Source organism: Achroia grisella, unplaced genomic scaffold (genome assembly GCF_030625045.1).
Source record: "Achroia grisella isolate CSIRO2021 unplaced genomic scaffold, CSIRO_AGI_Agris_v1 utg204, whole genome shotgun sequence".
In the NCBI taxonomy this organism is placed as follows: Eukaryota; Metazoa; Arthropoda; class Insecta; order Lepidoptera; family Pyralidae; genus Achroia; species Achroia grisella.
The window spans coordinates 193,569-214,763 of NW_026712703.1; the positions used below are offsets into that span (position 1 = coordinate 193,569).

Genomic DNA, 21,195 nt, shown 5'->3' on the forward strand with positions numbered 1-21,195 from the left:
AAATACAAACAGAATATACTTTTTTAAATGAATGATTATTCAATCGACCAGATTGCTCAAACGGTATAAGCTGACTCCGCACCGGTTAAGTATCATAAAATGAACGTAAGATAGCCCATTGTGACACATTAACCAGGAATTAACCTCGATGGTTTATAGGGGAGGCCACAACTGAACTATTTAAATATGTATGAGATGAGACAAGAAAATAAAAAACTACTCTATTTACAATGGCCCTGTGTAATGAGGGATAAACAAATCTATGATCTTTAATTGATTAAAAATGTTTAATAAGTTAAGTACAAACTACAATACAACTGTTCTACACAATAAATGTTTTAAGTATATAAATGTAATATAAGATTTAATATTACCTAATCGAAAATACATAAGATTTTATACATTTTATTAAAATTTCAACGATCATTCTGAAGGTTGGCTTTGTAAGGCACATACCTGTATAATATAAACATTTTTCTATATAAGTATCATAATTAGTAATATTCGGATTTATATAATGTATTATTTACAAAATATAAGTATTTATACAAAAAAATATAAATATTTTATGTAGTCTTACACAAGATTTGTTTTGTTAGGGATAGTATAATATCTAGGGCTAGTATAGTATGTATAGCTATGTCCGGGTCTGAATAATTAATATCCTTAATTTTATTTAAGTACACACAACGGTATAGTAATACATTGTAAGATCTCATTTGTATGAAAATAGTTCCAGATCTAAATTCCCTAATGGTGCTTTACATACATATAAGTACACAGTTGCTTTCCTTTTTGTTTTTAATTTGACAAAAATATTTTGACTTGGTCCTTTGACAAATATTACCTTCGGGTATTAAGTACAAGTTCATACAGTAAGTAAATCAGATCGTTATTCGATATAAAGTAAGTATCGATAATTACATTTTTTATGTAAGTACGAATTTTAGAAGATTTCATTATTATTACTTAGTAACATAAATCATTAATTTAAGTATCTATTAATTTGTATCATCTACTACATTGTCTAATGTCTGCAGTCTTCTATTTCAATAGTGACTTTAATTCAAGATTTTTTTGTTCCCAAAGTCAACCCTTAATTGGGCCAGAATATACGATACTTATAACTCTTCAATTCCTGTTTTTGTTTGTTCCATATTTGATATCAATAAACTAAAAAATAACTTTTGACATAATTCTTTACGATAATATAAAAAAAAATCTACCCATATTGGTCAGGGGTAAATATCACATTCTTCAAGTTGTAGAAGGTGACATTATTTTTAACGAGGTGGTTCAATTAATTAACAATTAAGACTAGAAAAAGAGGCGAGATTATAATTGGGTGTCTATCCTTTGCGTAACTTCGATGTCGTCGTTATTTTTAGAATCGTCACCTGTGAATAAGACATGCATTTTATTAATAACAATGTTAACAATTTCCTAAACACTAAAAAACGTCTAGAAATTATAAAACATAAAAAGCAAACTTGTGCATAGATATTTTTTTTTATGATGAATATAATGAATGGAAATAATTGACGGACTTGTCCGTCATATATCTATCCGCCGGTAACCGGTAACTCGCCTATATTAATAAACAGTACAAGATCATGTCATGTGACGCCCGTGATACTCTTTCGATTTCAGATGACGAAGATATCTCTTATAATCATACCTCTTATAATGTAATTTAACTACTGCTGCATTCTGCCGAAATACAGCTTACAAACCAAGCTACTTGGCGTCTAAAATAACGGATATGGAATGTAAAAGAGAAGGTTCTTATTTGAATCACAATAATTGTTTATCAATTTTTTATCAATAGTGGCTTCAGAATAGCGTCATAAATTGGGCAAAATAACACAGGCTTTGATCTGAGGGTGCCTTGAACATAGAAAGAATCCTATAATAAGCCTATTACATACTATACTAAAAAAAGTTTAATTAATTTAAGAAACTAGAACATGAAACAATTATTGATAAAAAGAGGACTGCATCCCCAATACATTATCATGATGATGTATTTGCCACGGGCCTTAGATATTATAGCTGAAGCTGAAGAAACATAACTTTTTAATTCAGTGAAATGGCAAAACATGAAGGATGTCCTGGATGATGCAGTATTCTACATTATATCCACGAATATATATACTGTATATATATACTGTATCTATGCTAATATTACTTATATGTATATCTAGTCTAGTATATAAATATTAAATATAGTAAAGATTACTAATTAATTAGTCTATATCTACCGTAATGTATAACTTACCTTTTGATAACAATTTTGGCCCAGTTATGGCAATGAGGATCGCACCTAAAGGAGCTGATATTATTACACTGAGTACGCTCACAGCAAGAAGTGCTTTAGAATGTTGTTCTTCTTCTGATGGTGGAAGACCAGATGTTTGGCCGCTATTTACAAGGTCTAATGCAGCGGGACCTAAGGCGGCCTGTAACACAATTTCAAATTAGTACCTTGGATAATTTTGTTTTAATAAAAAAAAGCAGACGTAATCATCGCTAAAACAGCGATGATTACGTCTGCTTTTTTTTTAAACACAAAAGGAAGCCCGATTTCGTTTTGGAGATACAATCTTTAAGTGAAATATTTGTGCTCTTTCAGCCAAATTTCAAATGAACTTAAAATAATGACTTTTGAATAGTCATATTTTTTGATTCTACAAAAAAGTAAGAAACAGACTTACTGTCACATTTATAATATTAGTATAGATTATATATACATATACAATTATAGAATACGCATTGATTAAGAAATAATTGTTTTGTGCATGGTAACTAAAACATTGAAAGATCGCGTTTAAGCTTAAAATAGATTTTCAATTTAATATATCAAATGATGATGATTTTACCTGTACAGTAGCCTTAGCAAGCCAAGTTACACCGATGAACAGTTTTTCTTTTTTATTTAGCCCACATCCGAAACTAACCAGGAAAGTCGCTATAACTCGAAGCAATAAACACGAAATAAGGCATATCGCTCCCATTTTAATAACTTCAGGGTCCAAGGCACTAATCTGTGGACAAAATGGTCGATTTTTTTATTATTTATTATTATCTATTTGGTAAGTAACCTAATATAATCGTAAGAGTTGAAAAGAATGTACGTGAGGAAATGAAATTTACAGTTTGGTTATAAGTACCTAACTATGCAATATTTGCCAAATCGTACATAACCTACTATTATTTATATCAAGGATTATCAGTCTATGAATGCTTTTGCAATGCATGCTTACTACTGTATTTCTATATACCTACTACATGAACATGAAATTTATTCCAATCCAAATATAATATGACGTAGAAAAAAAATTCAAATACAATAATCTTTAAGATTAAAAATACATATAGCCAAACAAATATTTCTTTACTGTATATAGTGATAGACATATTTTATCAAAAATATCCAATTTTACATACCGTAATCTGTGCACCAGTGAAAGCAAAGAGAATAGGCTCAAAAAATATCCATAATATTCTGAATATGTTGCTAACTGGATTCTTATTGACGACCCATCCTTGTTTCTCCCAGAAATAGGCTGCAACGAATCCTGATGAAACTATGGCAAGTGGTCCTAGAAACATAGATTCGGTCAAAACAAAAGCCTAAGTTACTTCCTATTTACATTAGCTATCTACGAGTGAAAGTACCGGCATAATCGGACCAGTAGTTTCAGAGATTAGCAAAAACATACAGGCAGACATTACTGTATACAAAAGTCCATTTACTAAAAATCTGTTAATTTAAAATTACGAACAGATACTATAAATCAATTTAATTTATATAGATTAGGGTGGCTATATTTAGACCATAAATCCAGTGCTATTTATGAATATTTAAGATGTTCTTACCTGCTCCACTCCATCCGATTAGACTTGATATGAACAAAGCGAACAGTCCTCCTAAAAATAATGCTAAAAATCTCAAAGGCACCATATATATATCGCCCTTCTCTGGTATTATAGCAAGCATGGCACCCCATAGTGATCCAAACAATACGCCAACGATTATTGATAGTGGTCCCTAAAATAGTCAATTCATTTATTTAACTTGCATTTAAATGGTACTAAGTACTTGGTAATAAGTAATTAATTGCACAAAAATCTCTAAAATGTGTTGACCTAGTATTTCAAGAATTATAAAATAATTTTATTACATACATATTGTATTACAGATAAGACAATATTACATAATATGTACATATTAATACTTATTTTTGTAGTCCATTTACACTACAGTAATAAAAAAATAGTAATTTATTTAAAAAAGTCATTAATACCTTTACAATATTGAAAGTCACCGAACCCGGAGAGAACATAGCATTCAAAATTATAGCGAAAACTGCAACACTGATGGAATCATCTATGGCTGCAGCAGCCAGAAGCAATGTTGGTATTCCTTTAGAAACACCATAGCCCACGTCTCTCAACCTGAAGAGACAGGGGACAACTACAGCTGGAGATACTGAAGCTATCATTGACCCCAAGAGGAAACCTGGAATTAAATAAATAATATACTTTGAAAACAAATATGCAAATATATTATTCTCAATGCACAGTCAAAATCAGTTATAGGTATATACTAATATTAGAAAGTTTACATTTTGGATCAGAGATTTAGCTGTTGTAGCTGTTGGCAATGGGATATCAAAAAATCTAAGCCCATAATATCTTTCAGACTAGTGGAAATTTATATAAATATACGGGTTATAGGGATGTAACTAAACCCGCAGAAAAAAAATTGTAAATTAACATAACTGCATAAGGATCAAAATCAAATTAATATGGATATTAAATTGTTTGTTTGAAACATTAAAAATATCGACTGAACACTGGCATTATCTATACATATAAATGATCTATACACATTAATAAAATTGGAGTGTCTGTTTGTAATATTGAAATAAACGTTTTTTACTACATACATATGAATATAAATAGGATACACACCAAAATAACATTTTTTACAATTTTTGTCTGCCTGTCTGTTTGTTCCGGCTAATCTATGAAATAGCTGGACCGATTTTGACGGGACTTTTTTTGGCAGGTAGCTGATGTAATAAGGAGTAACTTAGGTTACTTTTATTTTAGAAAAATTAAGTTAAATTCCACGCGGACGAAGTCGCGTGTACAGGTAGTTATTAATAAAAATGGTTCTTTATAAAAATCTTACCCCATATCCAAGGCAATCCCAATAAGTAATGCGAAGTAACACTAATGGCAACGCATTCGACCAGCCACGGCAATAAACCTAATTGTAAGACTGCTACATAGTGCTTTCTTAAAATTGCAGCATCCAAGCCTAGTCCTGCTCGAGTTAAAATAATAACTAAGGCTACTTTCCTGAAAAAAAAACAGGAGATGTAATACTATAGGTGCACGTTTCGGTGAATATTTATTTTTTTTGCCGGTTGGCAGCAGCTGGACTTTACAGCTTCACCGGATGATAGAGAGCGAGTGCAGATGGCACTCTAACCCCGCGGAAGGACTTATTTAGATTTAGAGGAGGAAAAGGTCAACTCCCGGCTGGCTAATATGACTTTAGTCTGTGGGCTCAGTTAGGGGTTCGAACCTCGGCTGAGGCCATAATTTCGATTCCCCTTTGAATTAGACGGGGGATCGATCGGAGGGGTAAAAAGTTGTATTTTCGTTGGTATATAGTATATTTAACTACGTTTAATGTGAATGTGAGACTAGTGAATCCTGAAGGATATAAAATATAAATGATTTATAATTTCGAGATTGATTATTTATTTATTTAGCCTATACCTCAAATCTTGGTTCAGCTTCCTATAAGTGTCGGTCATGTGTATTATATTTAAGTTTTGGAATAAAATTCCTGTCACCAACATGCCTATAAGTGCCGGTAACGTAGTGATTTTTAACCACAGCCATCCAATTAAGTACGCCGCTATGACTAAAAAGGTCATGCTAAGGAGCTCGCCATTTAAGCCCACAGATTCTCCTAACTCTGCGTACAGGATGCCCCAGGTTAGTAGAACTGCAATAAAAATAAAAAAAACATTGCCTCTAAAAATAGGATATCTTCACATATGACAATAACTTTCTTGAGGTCTCGAAGGTACTGAATATTTTCTTAGTCATCTTAGTGACGGTTAGCATAGTTCAAGGACAGGTTGCGAGTCTACAATAATTGTATAATATCTAATTCTGGTATTTCTTACTACAACTACTACTAGATGTGTTTTAAAGATATGTTTCGTATTTACTTCGGTCATGAACTTTCAAATACTTAAGGCTAATAAATTTCGATGAAAAGGAGTTGATTAGGTATATTTCGAGGTTGGTATATTGTAGATATAAGTATATATTTTATACTACGACGGTGACAAACAATCTGATGGTAAATGGTTACCATCATACGACTTGAGTTTTATTTTCATGAAGAAAATAATGTTTCATATCTAACTGATCTAGGTCTGTAAATTATTAATTAGTATAAAATTCTTAAACTAAATTAATAGAATCCAACTGTTTACATTATGATTACATATAACAACAACTGTCTACATATCTTAACTGCATTATCAATTTCACATTATTTATACAAATATGTGAAAAGGTAGAGCGAATATTTGAAGTGGTTAATGTACATAAAATAGCGTTTACCGAGATAAAACTTCATTTGTTTGTGCACTAACAGTATTATGTAAATCAGGAAAATGTTTAATTTAGGCAAGTACTATACATAGCTAATTAATTAAAAACAGCTAGCCACCAATATTTTTGGAATGGTCGTAAATTGTGTACATAGAAAACTATAGATTAGGTGTTGAGTTTTATGCATTAATGCAAGCTACAACATCCCAGGTAGGTAGGTATATCCGTATTTGAAATTATGTATTCTTTTCATTAATATACAAAAATTGCTTTTTTTCTTAAAAAAGGAGCCTTTATATTCTGGAATATAATAACGCTTGCACTGCAATTTTTCAAAAGAAACTATTATTTTTTAATATTACCTACGTATTCTTGTTTATGTAAATTACTTTAGTAAATTTCCAATAAAAGCCAATCATGCTTTTTCGATTTCAAGGATTTTATTTAACTTATCTTGAAAAGTTAAATAAAACCCTTGAAATCGATTTTGAATTAAAAAAACAAAACAGTACCTCTATATTTGGAAAATTCATAAGCTAAATATACTTACAGAACATAATGATGCAAAGCTGCTGTGCCGTCTGTCTGTATGTAGAGAAGAAAGGAAAAGGGAATAATTTTGTCCACCAAGACGGTTGCCAGGACGGTGTTGGGTCTTCTTGGTGACATCGTAAACATAATTTCTCCCACCAACTAAAATATAAAGTAATAATTTAAGACCTATTATTAACACTCAGATTACAAATGAACCATATAATGTACATACTTGTCACTAGATCCCTCGTTTTTCTCATCTGTCAATAAAAAAATAAAACATTAAATTGTTAATACAAAAATATTTGTCCGTTTTTCAACTCCATGAATACTGTGTTCAAAAGCCTTTATTTCTTTATGAATGTTCACTTCTCGAGATTGTTCCACTAGCCAAACAAATGTAAATTAATATAGTTTGGTAGGTAAATCCATTAATTTAACAAGTTTTAGTTCCGAAATTATCAGACACGAATAATGCGAGGCGGAACTTTAGTGTCATATTAAAATTTAAATATACTTTGGTGGAATAGAAAGTCTATACCTACCTACTAAATATATGTATATAACTACTAGAAATATAAGAATTTAAGAGTAGAAAATGTACGTATTCGATTATAAAATTAATAACTTTGTAATTTGTAGCGAACTTATATGTTCGGGAGCGCCTCTGAAAACTCTGGCAGTGGCGTAATAGAACTTGTATGCAAGTACATAGATCTTTATTTTGTTTACATAATAGCTTTTACTTTTAATTATATAGAAGATAGATATACGCATGTCTACTCGTTGAGCTGCATTTAAACCAAACGTCATAATCATTATAATTCTTTTTATATCTCCAATTTCGCCCGTACTTATTTATACTGGCTTATACCTGATACGTAAGATACTGTCATAAGTGTTATACTACCATATTTATCATAGTCGTTTATTTACATCTCTACCACATTTGGGTTTTTATCATATATCAAATTTGCACCTCTAAGTTATGAAAACGAAAATAATAGAGTTAATAAGTCATATAGAAACAGTAATAAAAGTGATTTAACAGTGATCTCATGGATCATGTAGTAAACCTTTTTATATATAAAAGGATGTCCGATAGACTAACTATATAAGAATCGACATGCTTATGCTTATGTCATATATAGATATATATATTTTAATAGATTGATTACTGAGTTGTAATATGTATTTCATTTTTAATAATTGTTACTAAGGTAGTATTATTAGGAGGTATTAGTAAGGATCATAAGTAGTAAGCTATCATAAAATAGGACAAAACAAAAAATTACAATGAATTAATGTAATAATAATAAATTATATAATTATGAACAAATCGTTATTATTTTTTCTTGCAATTTTATTTTCCATATTGAAGTATTTTATATATATTCTATATATAGCTATAGTTTGAGAGAAATCCCTATCGACATTCTTATCTAGAAGGTGATCTTGACACAGCACGGACAATCATATTTAAATTATGGACTGGAGATATAATACGAGTATTTACCTGTAAATATGTAGGTGCAAATGACAATAATTGTAATTATAAATATTAAATGACGATCCCACAACCACTATGAAGTGCCGAAACTTCCAAGCAATACCAGATTTAAATTTTTAATCTACAAGCTATTTCATCCCAATATTAACGGCTGTTCCCAGTAATATATCCTTATAAACTAAACTTATTTATTATTTACTTTAGTTTCGGTTAGATAATGACGATTTGTATAAATAAAATAATATACCTAATTAAATTGTCATACGCAAAGTATATTGTAGATATTTATATTAATGGGAACAGCCGTGAAACTAGATTACTGAATTTCTTCCCCACACTTAAAACTCGAATGTTAAGCCAATTAATGTTTTATTTTTGCGGTGATAAATAATTGTATATATAAGGCGTGTTCATGTTAGGAATAATCGAACAGATTAAACATAATAGCATAGAGAATCAAATCTATCATTACATTATCAGTATAAAAATATAGTAGGTACCTAATAGTATTCAGTACAACATTACAGCGCCAATATTTTTTCTGTGTATATTTTTTATTGGTTTGCAAATAATAAATATAGCTATATTTATACATGTGTAGTAATAGAAATACAAAGCATCTGTATATAAGTGTTTGTCGAAGTCACCGTTTCGTATATAAATAATTATATAAATAATTTTATCAAGCTTATAGTGCAATATAGCAAAAAAACTGTGCTATAAATAAAACCAGGAAATTTTGTTTACCTACGAACGTATACACTCGAGCACCTATAAACACAATAAGTAATTTTATTTTTTATTTAATTATTTTGTATATTACAAACTGTTAAAACTTTAATTACCAAGCGTACAAAAAAAAAATAACTGAAATAACGTGGTTACTAATTTCTACATAGGAAATGCAAAAAAATATTTAATGCTTGTGATAATTACAATTACAACAACATTTATCAGTATTACTTAATGAAATACTTGTCGTAATTCTTAATAATTTGATTAGAGTATAAGTACCTAGTATTTTCTCGGTGTAAAGATATACAAACGAAGATGCATTTTTAAATATTGTTTATTTATTAAATAAATAATATTATCTAGAACGTTGTAGTCTATAATTAATAGAGTTGGTTTTTCTACGATTCCACTTATTACACCATAAAATAATGTAAGATTTCCATACTAAAACGTTAGTTTCAAACTCCTCAATAGCGAAGGTTGAGACTAACTTTTAGCGAATGCGTTAATTCAGTTACACGCATAAAAATAAGTATTCAATGTCCCTACCTGGATCATTTAAATTATTTTCCATCGTCATTATACGTCACGCATTTCCTGAGGAAAATAAAAAAATAAGTAATCAGTTAGGATCTCCATTTGAATATCTTAGATATATCTATACATAATAAAAATAATGTGAGGTATAGAGTCCTTATATACACTGTTTTAGATAAATGTTTCGGTAACCATCTTTATGTTCAACTATCTTTCACCTATTTTTTTTTAGATAAAAGCTACCTTAAGTCCCTCCATCTCCACAATCTAAATTCAAGGGTACTTATTCAGTAGTATAATAGATAGACACACTTCGTATATACATATATTACTGGAGAATAAATTTAAAAACAATGGTGTAAATCAAAACCCAGTTAGTGATTCTAAACATAATTTTCTAAAGATCGAAATACGTTTTGCTATTTAAATTTATTAGTTCAGTGCTTATTTTTATTTAATATTAGCTGTGCCCAAGATTCCGCCCACATGGAATAGTGACCATTTTGAACTATTTAGGCTAATTATAAAAAGGTAAAGAAAAAACTTGATAAAAATGACCTATTTCCTTACAAACACTTTCTCCCCTTTATTATTTTACTCCCTTAAGGGTATAATTTTTACATACTTTCAATATTATATTGATGTATTTTATTAACAGCCTAAAAAATAAGTTTCAAGCTTCTAGCTTTAAAAATGACGATTCTTCCATACATCCTCATCTCGGGACGAAATCGCGGTCACATTTAGTTTTATGTTAGACCTACAATGAGAATATATTTGTGATAAATATGGAACTGCTAACTGCTTGTATATTTTTTTAAGTAATTGAAATAGCAAACAAGCTTTCGTTCCCCCTGATGGTAAGTGATGATCGTCGTTTATATACATTTAATGATTTTAAATTGATTATAAATCGAGCGATCACATCACGATAACCTTTCAACCAAGACAAATCACAGATGAAATAGGTGATTATATATGAGAATAAAAATATATATAATACTATCAGTATTCTATATAACATTCGCGAATTGTGTGTATCGAACTTTTTGTCGAGTGGAACCGAACTTTTTTTTATGAAATAAATAAATAAAAATAGATTATGTTACTCCTTATGCATTTACCTGTGAAATTTCCATCAAAATCGATATACTGGTTTCAGAGATTAGCAAGAATAAACATGCATACAAGTACGGCATATGTACTTCCATATACATTTCGTAAAAAACCGTTAATTTGAAATACAACACAGACAGACATTTTTTTTTATTTGTGTTGATTTATAATAATATTCTTAGAATAATTGTTTGTCCGTGCACTTGTGTCGTTAACCTCAGAAAAAGCTTAACCAATTTATGTACAATTTTCACAAATGTATTCCGGCAAGATTAATTTAAATAAAATTACTTTAATATTTGGGTACGCGCCGGCTGTGCTAATTCCCAATAAAGCTCCGGCACTGGTGGTAAGTTGTCATAAGGTTAATAAACTTAGAGTTAGAGACATAATGTTAGCTTACTTTTTTTATAACTGCACTTTGATTTTTTTAAATGTATTTTATATATTACCGCATAACTGTTACAGTCGTGCATTCTAAATTTCTAATACTTTACGAAAAGTTAACTACATTAAAAGCATAGATAACATTAATTTAATATTAATACAAACATAATGTTTAAAACACAAAATATAATTGAAGATCAGTGAATTAAACTGTTTTTAAATACCTCTAAAAATGTTATTGTTTATTAATGACAGTAGTCTCCTTAATACGACTGGGACTCCAAAACACGTTTACAGTTTCAGATTTGTGACTGCACTGTCGTAACAATCTACTCTGTCTCTGTTCTTGTAGATTGTATACACTACGTATAATGTGTATTGTAGACGTTATGTACACCGAGCGAAGGCCATTTAAGTCAGAAGTCAATATGATAAAATTGTATCTAAACGAAAACACGAGATTACCATGTGGCATCGTCTCGGCTGTGACGACAGAACTGTCATACTTGTAGAGAAATAAGTTTTTCAGATGACATTCTTATCAATGACGAAATGACACGATAAAACATTCTAAAAATTTTCAAATATTTATTGTATTCTATTTTTAAATTAATCGAAACCGATAGGGAAATAAAAATTTAAGGCGACATTCTTATCAATAATAAAATGACACGATAAAACATTCTAAAAATGTTCAAATATTTACTTATGTTCTATTTTTAAATTAATCGAAACCGATAGGGAAATGTAAATTTAAGGTGACATTTTTATCAATGACAATAAGACAAGATAAAAACATTTTAACCGGAAATATCTACTACTTTCCAGTTGGAGATACATTTTTTTATGGATAATAATGAAATGGTGCCTGCGACAACATTACGTTCAACAATAATTCTAGGGGATATTCTAAATAATGTCAGGGGAATTATTATAAAATTTGATATTTTTAAAATAAACGAGTAAAACATTTGTATTAGCAATTTTTAGTGAGTGTTCATTTTAGTTCGTAATCGGCGTTTTCTTTGCGGGTTTATGTTTTTAACTTTTTATTGAACATGGTTCCTTTAATTGATGAATATGAATGGTACGCTAACACTATACATATTCAGAGCACCAGTGAAAGTCATTGTCGAAATAATTTATTCATATCTGACACTGTAAAATGATGATAATATGATGAGGATTAAAGTCAGGTAGACCATCATAATGAATACACTGGAACTTAACCACGATGGTTTCTAGGAGAATTGTTTTGGGTTCTATTAAGTTAATATAGTTCTCAAAAATAGTTTACAGTGATTAGTTACCTATAGGCAGAGATCAGTTACATTTTGTATATAGTTAGACACTTGTTCATATAGATGTATTCCAACACGATTTCATGTATTGAGCAACGATGCTGAGTACTATTTATTAATGTTTATGTGACGCTATGGTGAGTCATTACTCTATATGCGTAAGTCGCTGGGGGATCATAATTTGATCATTTAATACAGCAATAATAGTTTTGGTACCCAACAGTATCATTTTATAATTATGTTTATGTATGATGACTCAAGTTATTTTGTGCAAGTATTAAGTAATATTCTAAAACTAATCTCTAGTTTTTCTTCTAAGTTCTTCTTGTTAGGTAGGTAAAATGTAAAAATGTAGTAGGTACATATTTTATAGATCCTTTCTTATACCTACTAAATAACATTTTATTTTTTGTAGTATTAGTAGGTATTGTTTTCTTTTGTTGACCTATTGCTTGTAGTGTTGTTTTTGATATGTCCCATCAAACGTCCTCCAGTTGTAAACTCACGTAGGTTTTGTATGTAGTGTTAGATAAAGGTTAAATATATAATGAAGAAGTAGTAGATATAATTATTATATCTATGTATATTGTATCTTTTTTTAATAGGTAATCTATATGATTACCTAGTTACTATGTCGTTACTCTGCGGAGTGATCCGCAGTTCTGGTTCTTCACACTTTGGCCTGATTTTTGGTGATAGTATTTTTTCATTAAATTTCAAATATAGTAATAAAACACCTTCAAATTATATAAAAAAATTCTAAAGTTATTTTCTAATATTTTGTGTACCACGCTTACAGTTAGTAAGCGTAAAACATTAAGTACAGCAAAAACATTTTTTTTGTTTATTATTACACTTTATCACACTATTGCGATGAACCTATACCATATTTACCTATTATTAAACCTTTTTTTATTGTTTAGTTTCATATATTAAAAATAACATAACATTTTTTGTTACTTATTGATTCTAATAAAATAAACAAGTAAAATAACTTACATTTATTCGAAGCTCTAATATAGTATAGGTTATGTTTTGACAGACACAAAATTTTCATTGTATTGTAGTGAATTTTGTGTACTTACTTAACTGGTTAATTACAGTGGGCAGTAGACTAATAAGTCACTTTAGTATTCCAATAAAGTAGAAGTAAATACGATGTAACTACAAATTTGCTTTCTTAGAGTTTCTATAAAATTCATATATACCTATAATGATTGTATATAAAAAATATCTAAAACACGAAAATTTATAGTATCACAGTCTGTTTATTCACTAAATTAAATATTCTATTCAGAGTAAGTAAATAAATATGTTTAAGCCAATAACAATAACAACGTAGTGTAGTGTAGCGTAGAAATCTTCCAAAAAAGTACTCTGTGAGTTTTAGCATGTACCTATAGATATTATTCTTATAAATAATCATAGAATACTTCACCAGAGGGCGCTTAATAGAATATTACAAAAAGTAGGTATATAACTCAAAGCATTAAATAAAAACTCAGTGCAAATAAGTACAAAACTGAAGATTTGAAATTGGAATCTTATTTATTTTAGATGTTTAAATTCGGATTATAATATAATTTTCACTTTGGAGGATGTTTATTAAACAGAATATTTAATTTGAGGTACGGTCACTAGATGGCGATGTGTGTACTAAAAATATAGATAAGTTTCTAAGAGTCCATAATTTAATTATTTTTAACTGATAATGATGAACTATATCGGAGGATATCGGAGGATATTACTATATATCTATTTACAAATATTTTAGTAAATTGTTTAGAAAGTAGGTAGGTAAGTAAATTCTAACAAGTTTTATTTTATATGGCTAATATGCATTATAACTAAGAACTGCAAGACAATCATTGAGAAAATAAAATAGTACAAGATGGTCTGGGATCGTCTTGTCTAGTACAATACTTCTTAAATTGTGGGTCGCTAGAGAAAACTACGGAACCTAAATTATTATTGAACGGGTTCTAATGTCACTACGGAAACTGAGCACCACTAATATTTATGAAAAATAAGGTCTTTTACGAGCCCCAAATTTGAAAATATTTATTAGGTCTGCAAGGATGTCATATCTGGAAAATTCATACATTTAGGAACAAAAGAATACAATATTTACATTTATTTTTATAGGTACCTACTGTTATGTAATATTATGTTATCTGTGCTACTGTACAGGAGGGCATTAAGCACAAAATGAATTTACTATTTCAGTATTTTTTACGTCAGTAACTCAGTAGTATACCTAGTAGGTATCATAATAATCATATGCGATTACTTAAGCATAGTTCCAATACATACAGTTATTTACTTCTATAACCGACGATTGTATCTATAATCTGAGAGTGTGACAATGCTAGTCCGAGTATCAAAATGGGCTCATTAAAAACTACTGTCGCTAAAAATATCACGAATTTAACGAATTTTTATTTAACATACAGTTATTTAACAAAATATGCAAATCTGTTGAATTTTACTTTCTGTGTTTTGGCTTGTCGGTCATGGGCAAGCATTAACATTTCACTGTCGACGGCGGGCGCGCGTCTTTCCCATATCCGCGACGGCAAAATGTATCGATAAACCAGTGCTTTCTAAACAAGATCTCAATCCATTAATGTTTATAATGTGAAGTGTGATGGAACTTAAAAAAACAGTAAATATTTAACATTTATACCTTTTAGTTCATGTGCCAATATGTATTTATTTAAGTGTGCAATATCAGTGTTTTTAATATTAATGATGTATACAAAAGTTGGTATGTTTCTGATAATTTCATAAAATATGCATGTAGGTATATAGTATTTATAAGAAGCTTTTAATAATTATTTATTAATTAAGAAAACCTAATTGTTATAGTCCAAACATATAACATGACATTATGTTAATTTAGTAAGTCTAAAATAAAAATAAAGTGATAAAATAAATGAAAACGTTCAAAAAATATAAAACAAATCCTATATTATTAAGAAACATTAAATTTCAAAAATGGAAGACAATACTAATTTCGATGTTAATGGAGAGGTTTGCAGATTGCCGATCAAGTTAGATTAAGTATTCTTGTTTTTAAATTTAACATAGGAATATACCTATATTTGCATTCATTGGCAATCAACTAAATCGGCACCCTTGTAAGCTCGCAATTGTTGTTTCGTAACCAAATTACTTAAGTATCCTAATGCTTAATCAAATAGTTATTTAAAATATTATGCAGATTATAAGATAAATTTAAATATATGAATTGAAATTAAGATGAACTTTCTTCAACTTTCAAAACAGGATATTTTGCACTATTCGTATGTCGGGTCGTTTCGAAGTAGAGTCAAATTGCTAAAATAGTGCTTTAGACTAATTAAAATAATTTACGTATTCGTTTTTTTAATACCGTAAATAATTACAATAATTATGGTAAGGTAATTGTCTACTGAGCTATTTAAAGTTTAATGTTAAATAAAGTGCGTTTTCATGACCATTTATACTAAACGATTCATGAGCACAGAACGTTCCAAGATGACAGATTTCATGCTCTGTTGGACATTACAATGCGTAGGAGAAATTGAGATTTTTTAACTTGTATCAGCCCGCACATATCTCAGTCGTCACGTAAACTAACGTAATAAACTGTGTATTCAATATCAGTCTGGCCCAGCTTCTTTTGAATCTCCCAAGAAGCGTCGTTTGTTGCTATGTACTATTATGACGTCATTTGGAATGGCAATCTTTTTTTATGCTTTACAACTGCTTCCAAACATATTAAAGTTTACATATGGGATTGCGATTTCTTTAGATCATCTACTTAATAATATTAAGTTTAACTAGTTTGAATGAAGGAGATAATAGGAATTAACAGCAAAATAAGAGTTAAATAGATATTTTTCGTCAGTGTAAATCAAATACCTACCGGAGTCTCTACGGACTGTTAATTATTACTAATATTTATGTAATATAATCTGTAAATAGTACGATTACATTACTATCTATTTAAGTCTATGAATGATCATCTCAAAAAATTTGAATAAATACTATTTGGAATTAAAATGAACAATACGCATAACTTATTGCTATAGATAGTGTAATGTCAACCAATAGAAAGTAAAAGCGAAAAAGTATGAAAACGCGCTTTCTTTTAATAGCTAAAAAGAGAATAAATCGTCGCATTATGTGTGTGATCTGGTTTTTTTCCAATCACGCTATTAACGCTTGTTCACACCATAAATATGTTCTCTATGATGACATGTAGTACGTAAGCAATTATGCAAATTAATATTATGAGAGAAATTATAATATTTTTTGCTTATAGGTAATTGATAAACTCAAAAAGACTTACTGATGAGAACTGTTACTAAGTTTTTTAATAATTTATTTACCTATTGAATACAAACTCCTTATAAATTTTACTTCTGGGATCGCAACCTTGCAATCTGCAATTATTATGCTTGTTACCGATTCTTCTAAAACAGTTTATGCGAAAGATTAAACTTCATTTTGAAGTTGTTTGATAAATTCCTGTGAACAAACTGGTATCGGACATTCGTTAAAGTTGCCAACCCTACTCTTTATACCTGACAGAAGGTGAAAGTTGTTGTGGCGGTTCGACCACTTCTTTTAAATCCTGAATTATGCTTCCAGGAATAATAAAGATGCTACTGTACCTTTCCTCTTTTGGATTTACAAGACATAACTGATTACGTAGCTACATACAATTCTGTTTTTTTATATTTGATTTTATAATCAAGTTTTATCGAATATTAATACCTATTTACAAAAAATATATTTGACTGATTATTTAGTTGTTTATGGTATATAATGGCTGCTCTGATGGAAAGTATACTGGAAAGTTGTTGCTCGTTAATACGCATAAACAAACCAAAATATAAACAATGAAACTCTTAGGCAGTTAAACTATGTAATTTTCTCTTAACTGTGGTTAAAGTAATAGTTTTTATATATTATTTAGGTACGTAAATTATGATCAAAGTGAGATCACTAAAGATAAATAAACTGACATGAACAAATATTTTTAAGTTTCCTGGATGTACTTATTACAATAGTTCTAGGTTGTGTAGGATGGAAAAATATTTCGGCCTATGTGTACCATATAAACATATAGACCAAGAAACAGCAACAGCTAAACCTTTGTTATTTTCTAAAGGCAATTTTTTTTCATATAAGTCTCCAATATAATAATGCTATTTATGTTGGAGATTCTACTATATCAATACTCACCACAGATAACATAATTGATACTCACCAATACAGATAGCATAAACTTTTAGGTAACTTTATAAATCAAAAAGCTGTTAGTCCGACGCTTAGCTTAAAGACACTTATGAATCAGTACGGGTGATTTCTGTTTTAGTACTTTATTATTCCTTTTCAGTATCAGAAGCAGAGGGCAGCTTGATGTCAATGATAGACTTTCGATACTTCAGATGTGTAATGAAAAGGGACTGGCAGTGTCCAAATAGTGAAATCAATTTTTATATGTTTACTCCGTAAGTATATACTGTCGTCCTTTTTAATTAATATTTTAGGTAGATAGAATATTCTTTACTTGTAACATATAGTAAAAAAAGGCATGAACAATATATTAAAGGACATATATCGTTACAATAAGGCGGCCTTATTGCTGAAATCAATTTTAGGTAGTTATTTACGAGTGGACAAAGAGATAATCATAATGTTATAAATACGACTTACATACGAAAAAAAGCAATGAGTTACTGAGCTATTACCAGTATTGGCAGTACCTATTTATAGATATAAAGTCATCACTCCATTACCAACTTATGCTTTAATATTTAAACTTTAGAGATTTTCTACAAAAATGTTCTTATTTATTAGGTATTGCGATATTGAAACGATCAGAAGTATGTCGTCTATGAAATTACTTTAGTTAAATAATTTATAGATTTGATAAAATCTTGTCAGTTTCATATTTATGTATATCAGTATTCCATGAGCAGGGAGAGACCATTCCAACAATGGGTGGACGTCCGCTACACAAGGCACCTCAAGGAGCACGGTTGGAAGAAAACCAGAAAGAATGTACTCATCATCCACGGCTTCAATGGAACCTATTCCAAGACACCGATGACCTTTATACGTGATGGTAATAATTAAACTCAAAATTTTACTAACAGTAACAATGAGACAGTTAATGTTTTTATATCGTACTGGCACAGTTACAACAGTACAGAATGAATACAAAATTACACATATATGTACATTAAAATGACAATACCATACTAATAATATCTACTGAATGTATAATATCGGAAACCAATCCATTTCGAAAGTATCTACGTACCAAAACATTACTTTCTGCGGACGCATTTTGACTAGAGATGGCTGATAATTCGATCTACAAAAGTATATACCTATGCATTGTAGTGAGATATTTACTCATTTGGTATTTGGCTCTGTAGATTAGGTTATTATATCTAGATTCAAGATTCTTTATTTGTAAAACATGCGTGATTACATAAGGAGATAATATACTTTACTAACTCGAGCTAGACTTTGTAAAAAGTTATATCCATAGGTCTGTATACTCACTACTATTGTACCTGTACCCCCACTCCAGAATTTTGACAGATACTGAAAGCATGACTGGAAGGAATCCCTCTTTTGGAATAATTCCGCCATTGTATGCATTTACTCCATAAGTCATGTGTCATTTTACCTATACATAATTTATTGTACAAGAAAGTATTACAAATAAAAGTATAATACCACTATTACGAGCATCATATGATAACGTGATGTCAATAGCACTGTTCATATATATATGCATAGGCGACCGTATCTACTTACCATCAGTGGAGCTGTTAACCTTTTTGCAATTACAGAAAATTTTTTTGTACATTTAATATTCATTAAAAAATCGAAACACGTTTGGTCAAGTCTTCAGTTTTGTCAATACGCTTGAAATACAGGAAATTAATAAATATTTTTTTATCTTGTTTTCCAGCGTACCTGTCTCGTAAAGATTATAACGTCTTCATGGTCGACTGGTCGCCGTTATCCCGGTTTCCATGTTACCTCTCATCACTCTCCAACATGAAGTAAGTTAAACCTTATTTTAATATAAATTTGGGTAAACATAAAATAAATTTTGAGGTGGAGGAGGGGATTGTATAGTTATAGGCGCTAGAAGCCCCATTGGGAACAATGTACCATGTCAGTACGACCTTTATGTGTTTCTTGTATACCATTCTTCGTCATGGTGCGGTTGCCAACTTGACTTCGTGCTCTATTGGCGATCCAAAAGTCACGTTAGCTCGCGGGTGCATCATTTCATTATCCAGTTTTTCTTTATTTCATTAACAAGTTTATTAAGGATCCTACATGTTGATCTCCAAGATCTGTGTAGCAAATTTCATTTAAACCGTCTAATTATTATACTAGCTAAAGTTGTATATTTCTCCTATGACATATTAGTATGTCGGAGGCCGAAAAATACAATGTTCTCGTTTATCTACCATCAGTATAGTGTGCAAGGTCTAAGACGAACGCAAAATAACTTAAATACAGATTTTGTTCTTAAAATAAACTTGTCACCATACCTAATGTTTAAGGCGTGTAGCCTACATTTTATATGTTACAATTGTTTCACTTGACCAATTTCCGTGACGTTATCGTAAAAGTTCGCGACGATCAAAGAGAAAGTAGCGGAGATAATTTGCAGGTGGAACTAATTATTTATATGATATCATGGATACTGGCGATTATATGGTATTTAAATGCTATGGCGAAAAACGATACCATTATATCGTTACTTAGGTACTAACTTACTATTTAAATATAGCTTTCGTTTATCTTTCTTTTTGTATACTAGTAAATTTATAAAAACAGTATGTTATAGTACAACTATGTTTTTCGTTTGTAGGATGAGATAAGGCAGCAAAATTACAGGTCATAGAGGCATCATATCTTACTCCTCCGGAATTCCTAAATATGAGTGGTATCGCGGATGTCACATGTCCATAGTGCTATTCATGTATATAGTTAATGGTTGGTCATTTATATAAATAGAATAATAAAATCGAATAGAATAAGTACTCTACCAAAATTGTCAAAAAGGTTATAAATAATAGCATTATGCTATTATAGGTTTACAAATAGGTAGTTGTCTAGTACCTACAATAATACTAACATTAAAAAACAAATCATTATTTCAGATTAACAGCACAATGCACTGCACAGCTGTACTCTCAAATAACACAGGCTGGGGCACTCGCTAAGATGATCACCTGTGTCGGCCACTCCCTTGGAGCGCATATATGTGGGATGATATCAAATCACCTTACTGAGAAACAGTACAAAATCGTTGGTAAGTCCTTATTAATTTTTTATAGTAATTCTTTAGTAGAGTTCATTGACTTATGCTGATGGATATATATCATAGTTATTTCT

At 29.9% G+C, this 21,195-nt stretch overlaps 2 protein-coding genes across 9 annotated transcripts in view; one reads left to right on the forward strand and one right to left on the reverse strand.

Moving 5' to 3' along the window:
- Window positions 1-317: 317 nt before the first annotated feature.
- LOC131842091 (sodium/hydrogen exchanger 9B2-like) lies at window positions 318-14,093 on the reverse strand. Of its 8 annotated transcripts, none has more exons than XM_059190586.1 (13): window positions 13,854-14,093; window positions 9,977-10,024; window positions 9,440-9,463; window positions 7,415-7,442; window positions 7,199-7,341; window positions 5,797-6,028; window positions 5,201-5,370; window positions 4,308-4,522; window positions 3,880-4,051; window positions 3,448-3,602; window positions 2,880-3,044; window positions 2,279-2,459; window positions 318-1,397 (listed from the first exon to the last, which is right to left on the reverse strand). In XM_059190586.1, the coding sequence occupies exons 2-13, from the start codon at window positions 10,005-10,007 to the stop codon at window positions 1,336-1,338; spliced, it is 1,578 nt and encodes a 525-aa protein (XP_059046569.1). In that variant the 5' UTR covers window positions 10,008-10,024; window positions 13,854-14,093; the 3' UTR covers window positions 318-1,335. The 8 variants fall into 8 exon arrangements, with proteins under 8 accessions (XP_059046569.1, XP_059046571.1, XP_059046572.1 ...); XM_059190588.1 differs by lacking the exon at window positions 13,854-14,093 and adding an exon at window positions 13,768-13,811; XM_059190589.1 differs by lacking the exon at window positions 13,854-14,093 and adding an exon at window positions 13,391-13,426.
- Window positions 14,094-15,379: 1,286 nt separating this feature from the next.
- LOC131842042 (lipase member H-A) overlaps window positions 15,380-21,195 on the forward strand; it is a 35,413-nt gene continuing 29,597 nt past the window's right edge. Inside the window, exons 1-5 of the mRNA XM_059190474.1 lie at window positions 15,380-15,535; window positions 18,158-18,272; window positions 18,744-18,889; window positions 19,751-19,844; window positions 20,961-21,112. Coding sequence (XP_059046457.1) covers window positions 15,475-15,535; window positions 18,158-18,272; window positions 18,744-18,889; window positions 19,751-19,844; window positions 20,961-21,112 — 568 coding nt within the window. The 5' untranslated portion in view covers window positions 15,380-15,474. The remainder of the gene's footprint in view (window positions 15,536-18,157; window positions 18,273-18,743; window positions 18,890-19,750; window positions 19,845-20,960; window positions 21,113-21,195) is intronic.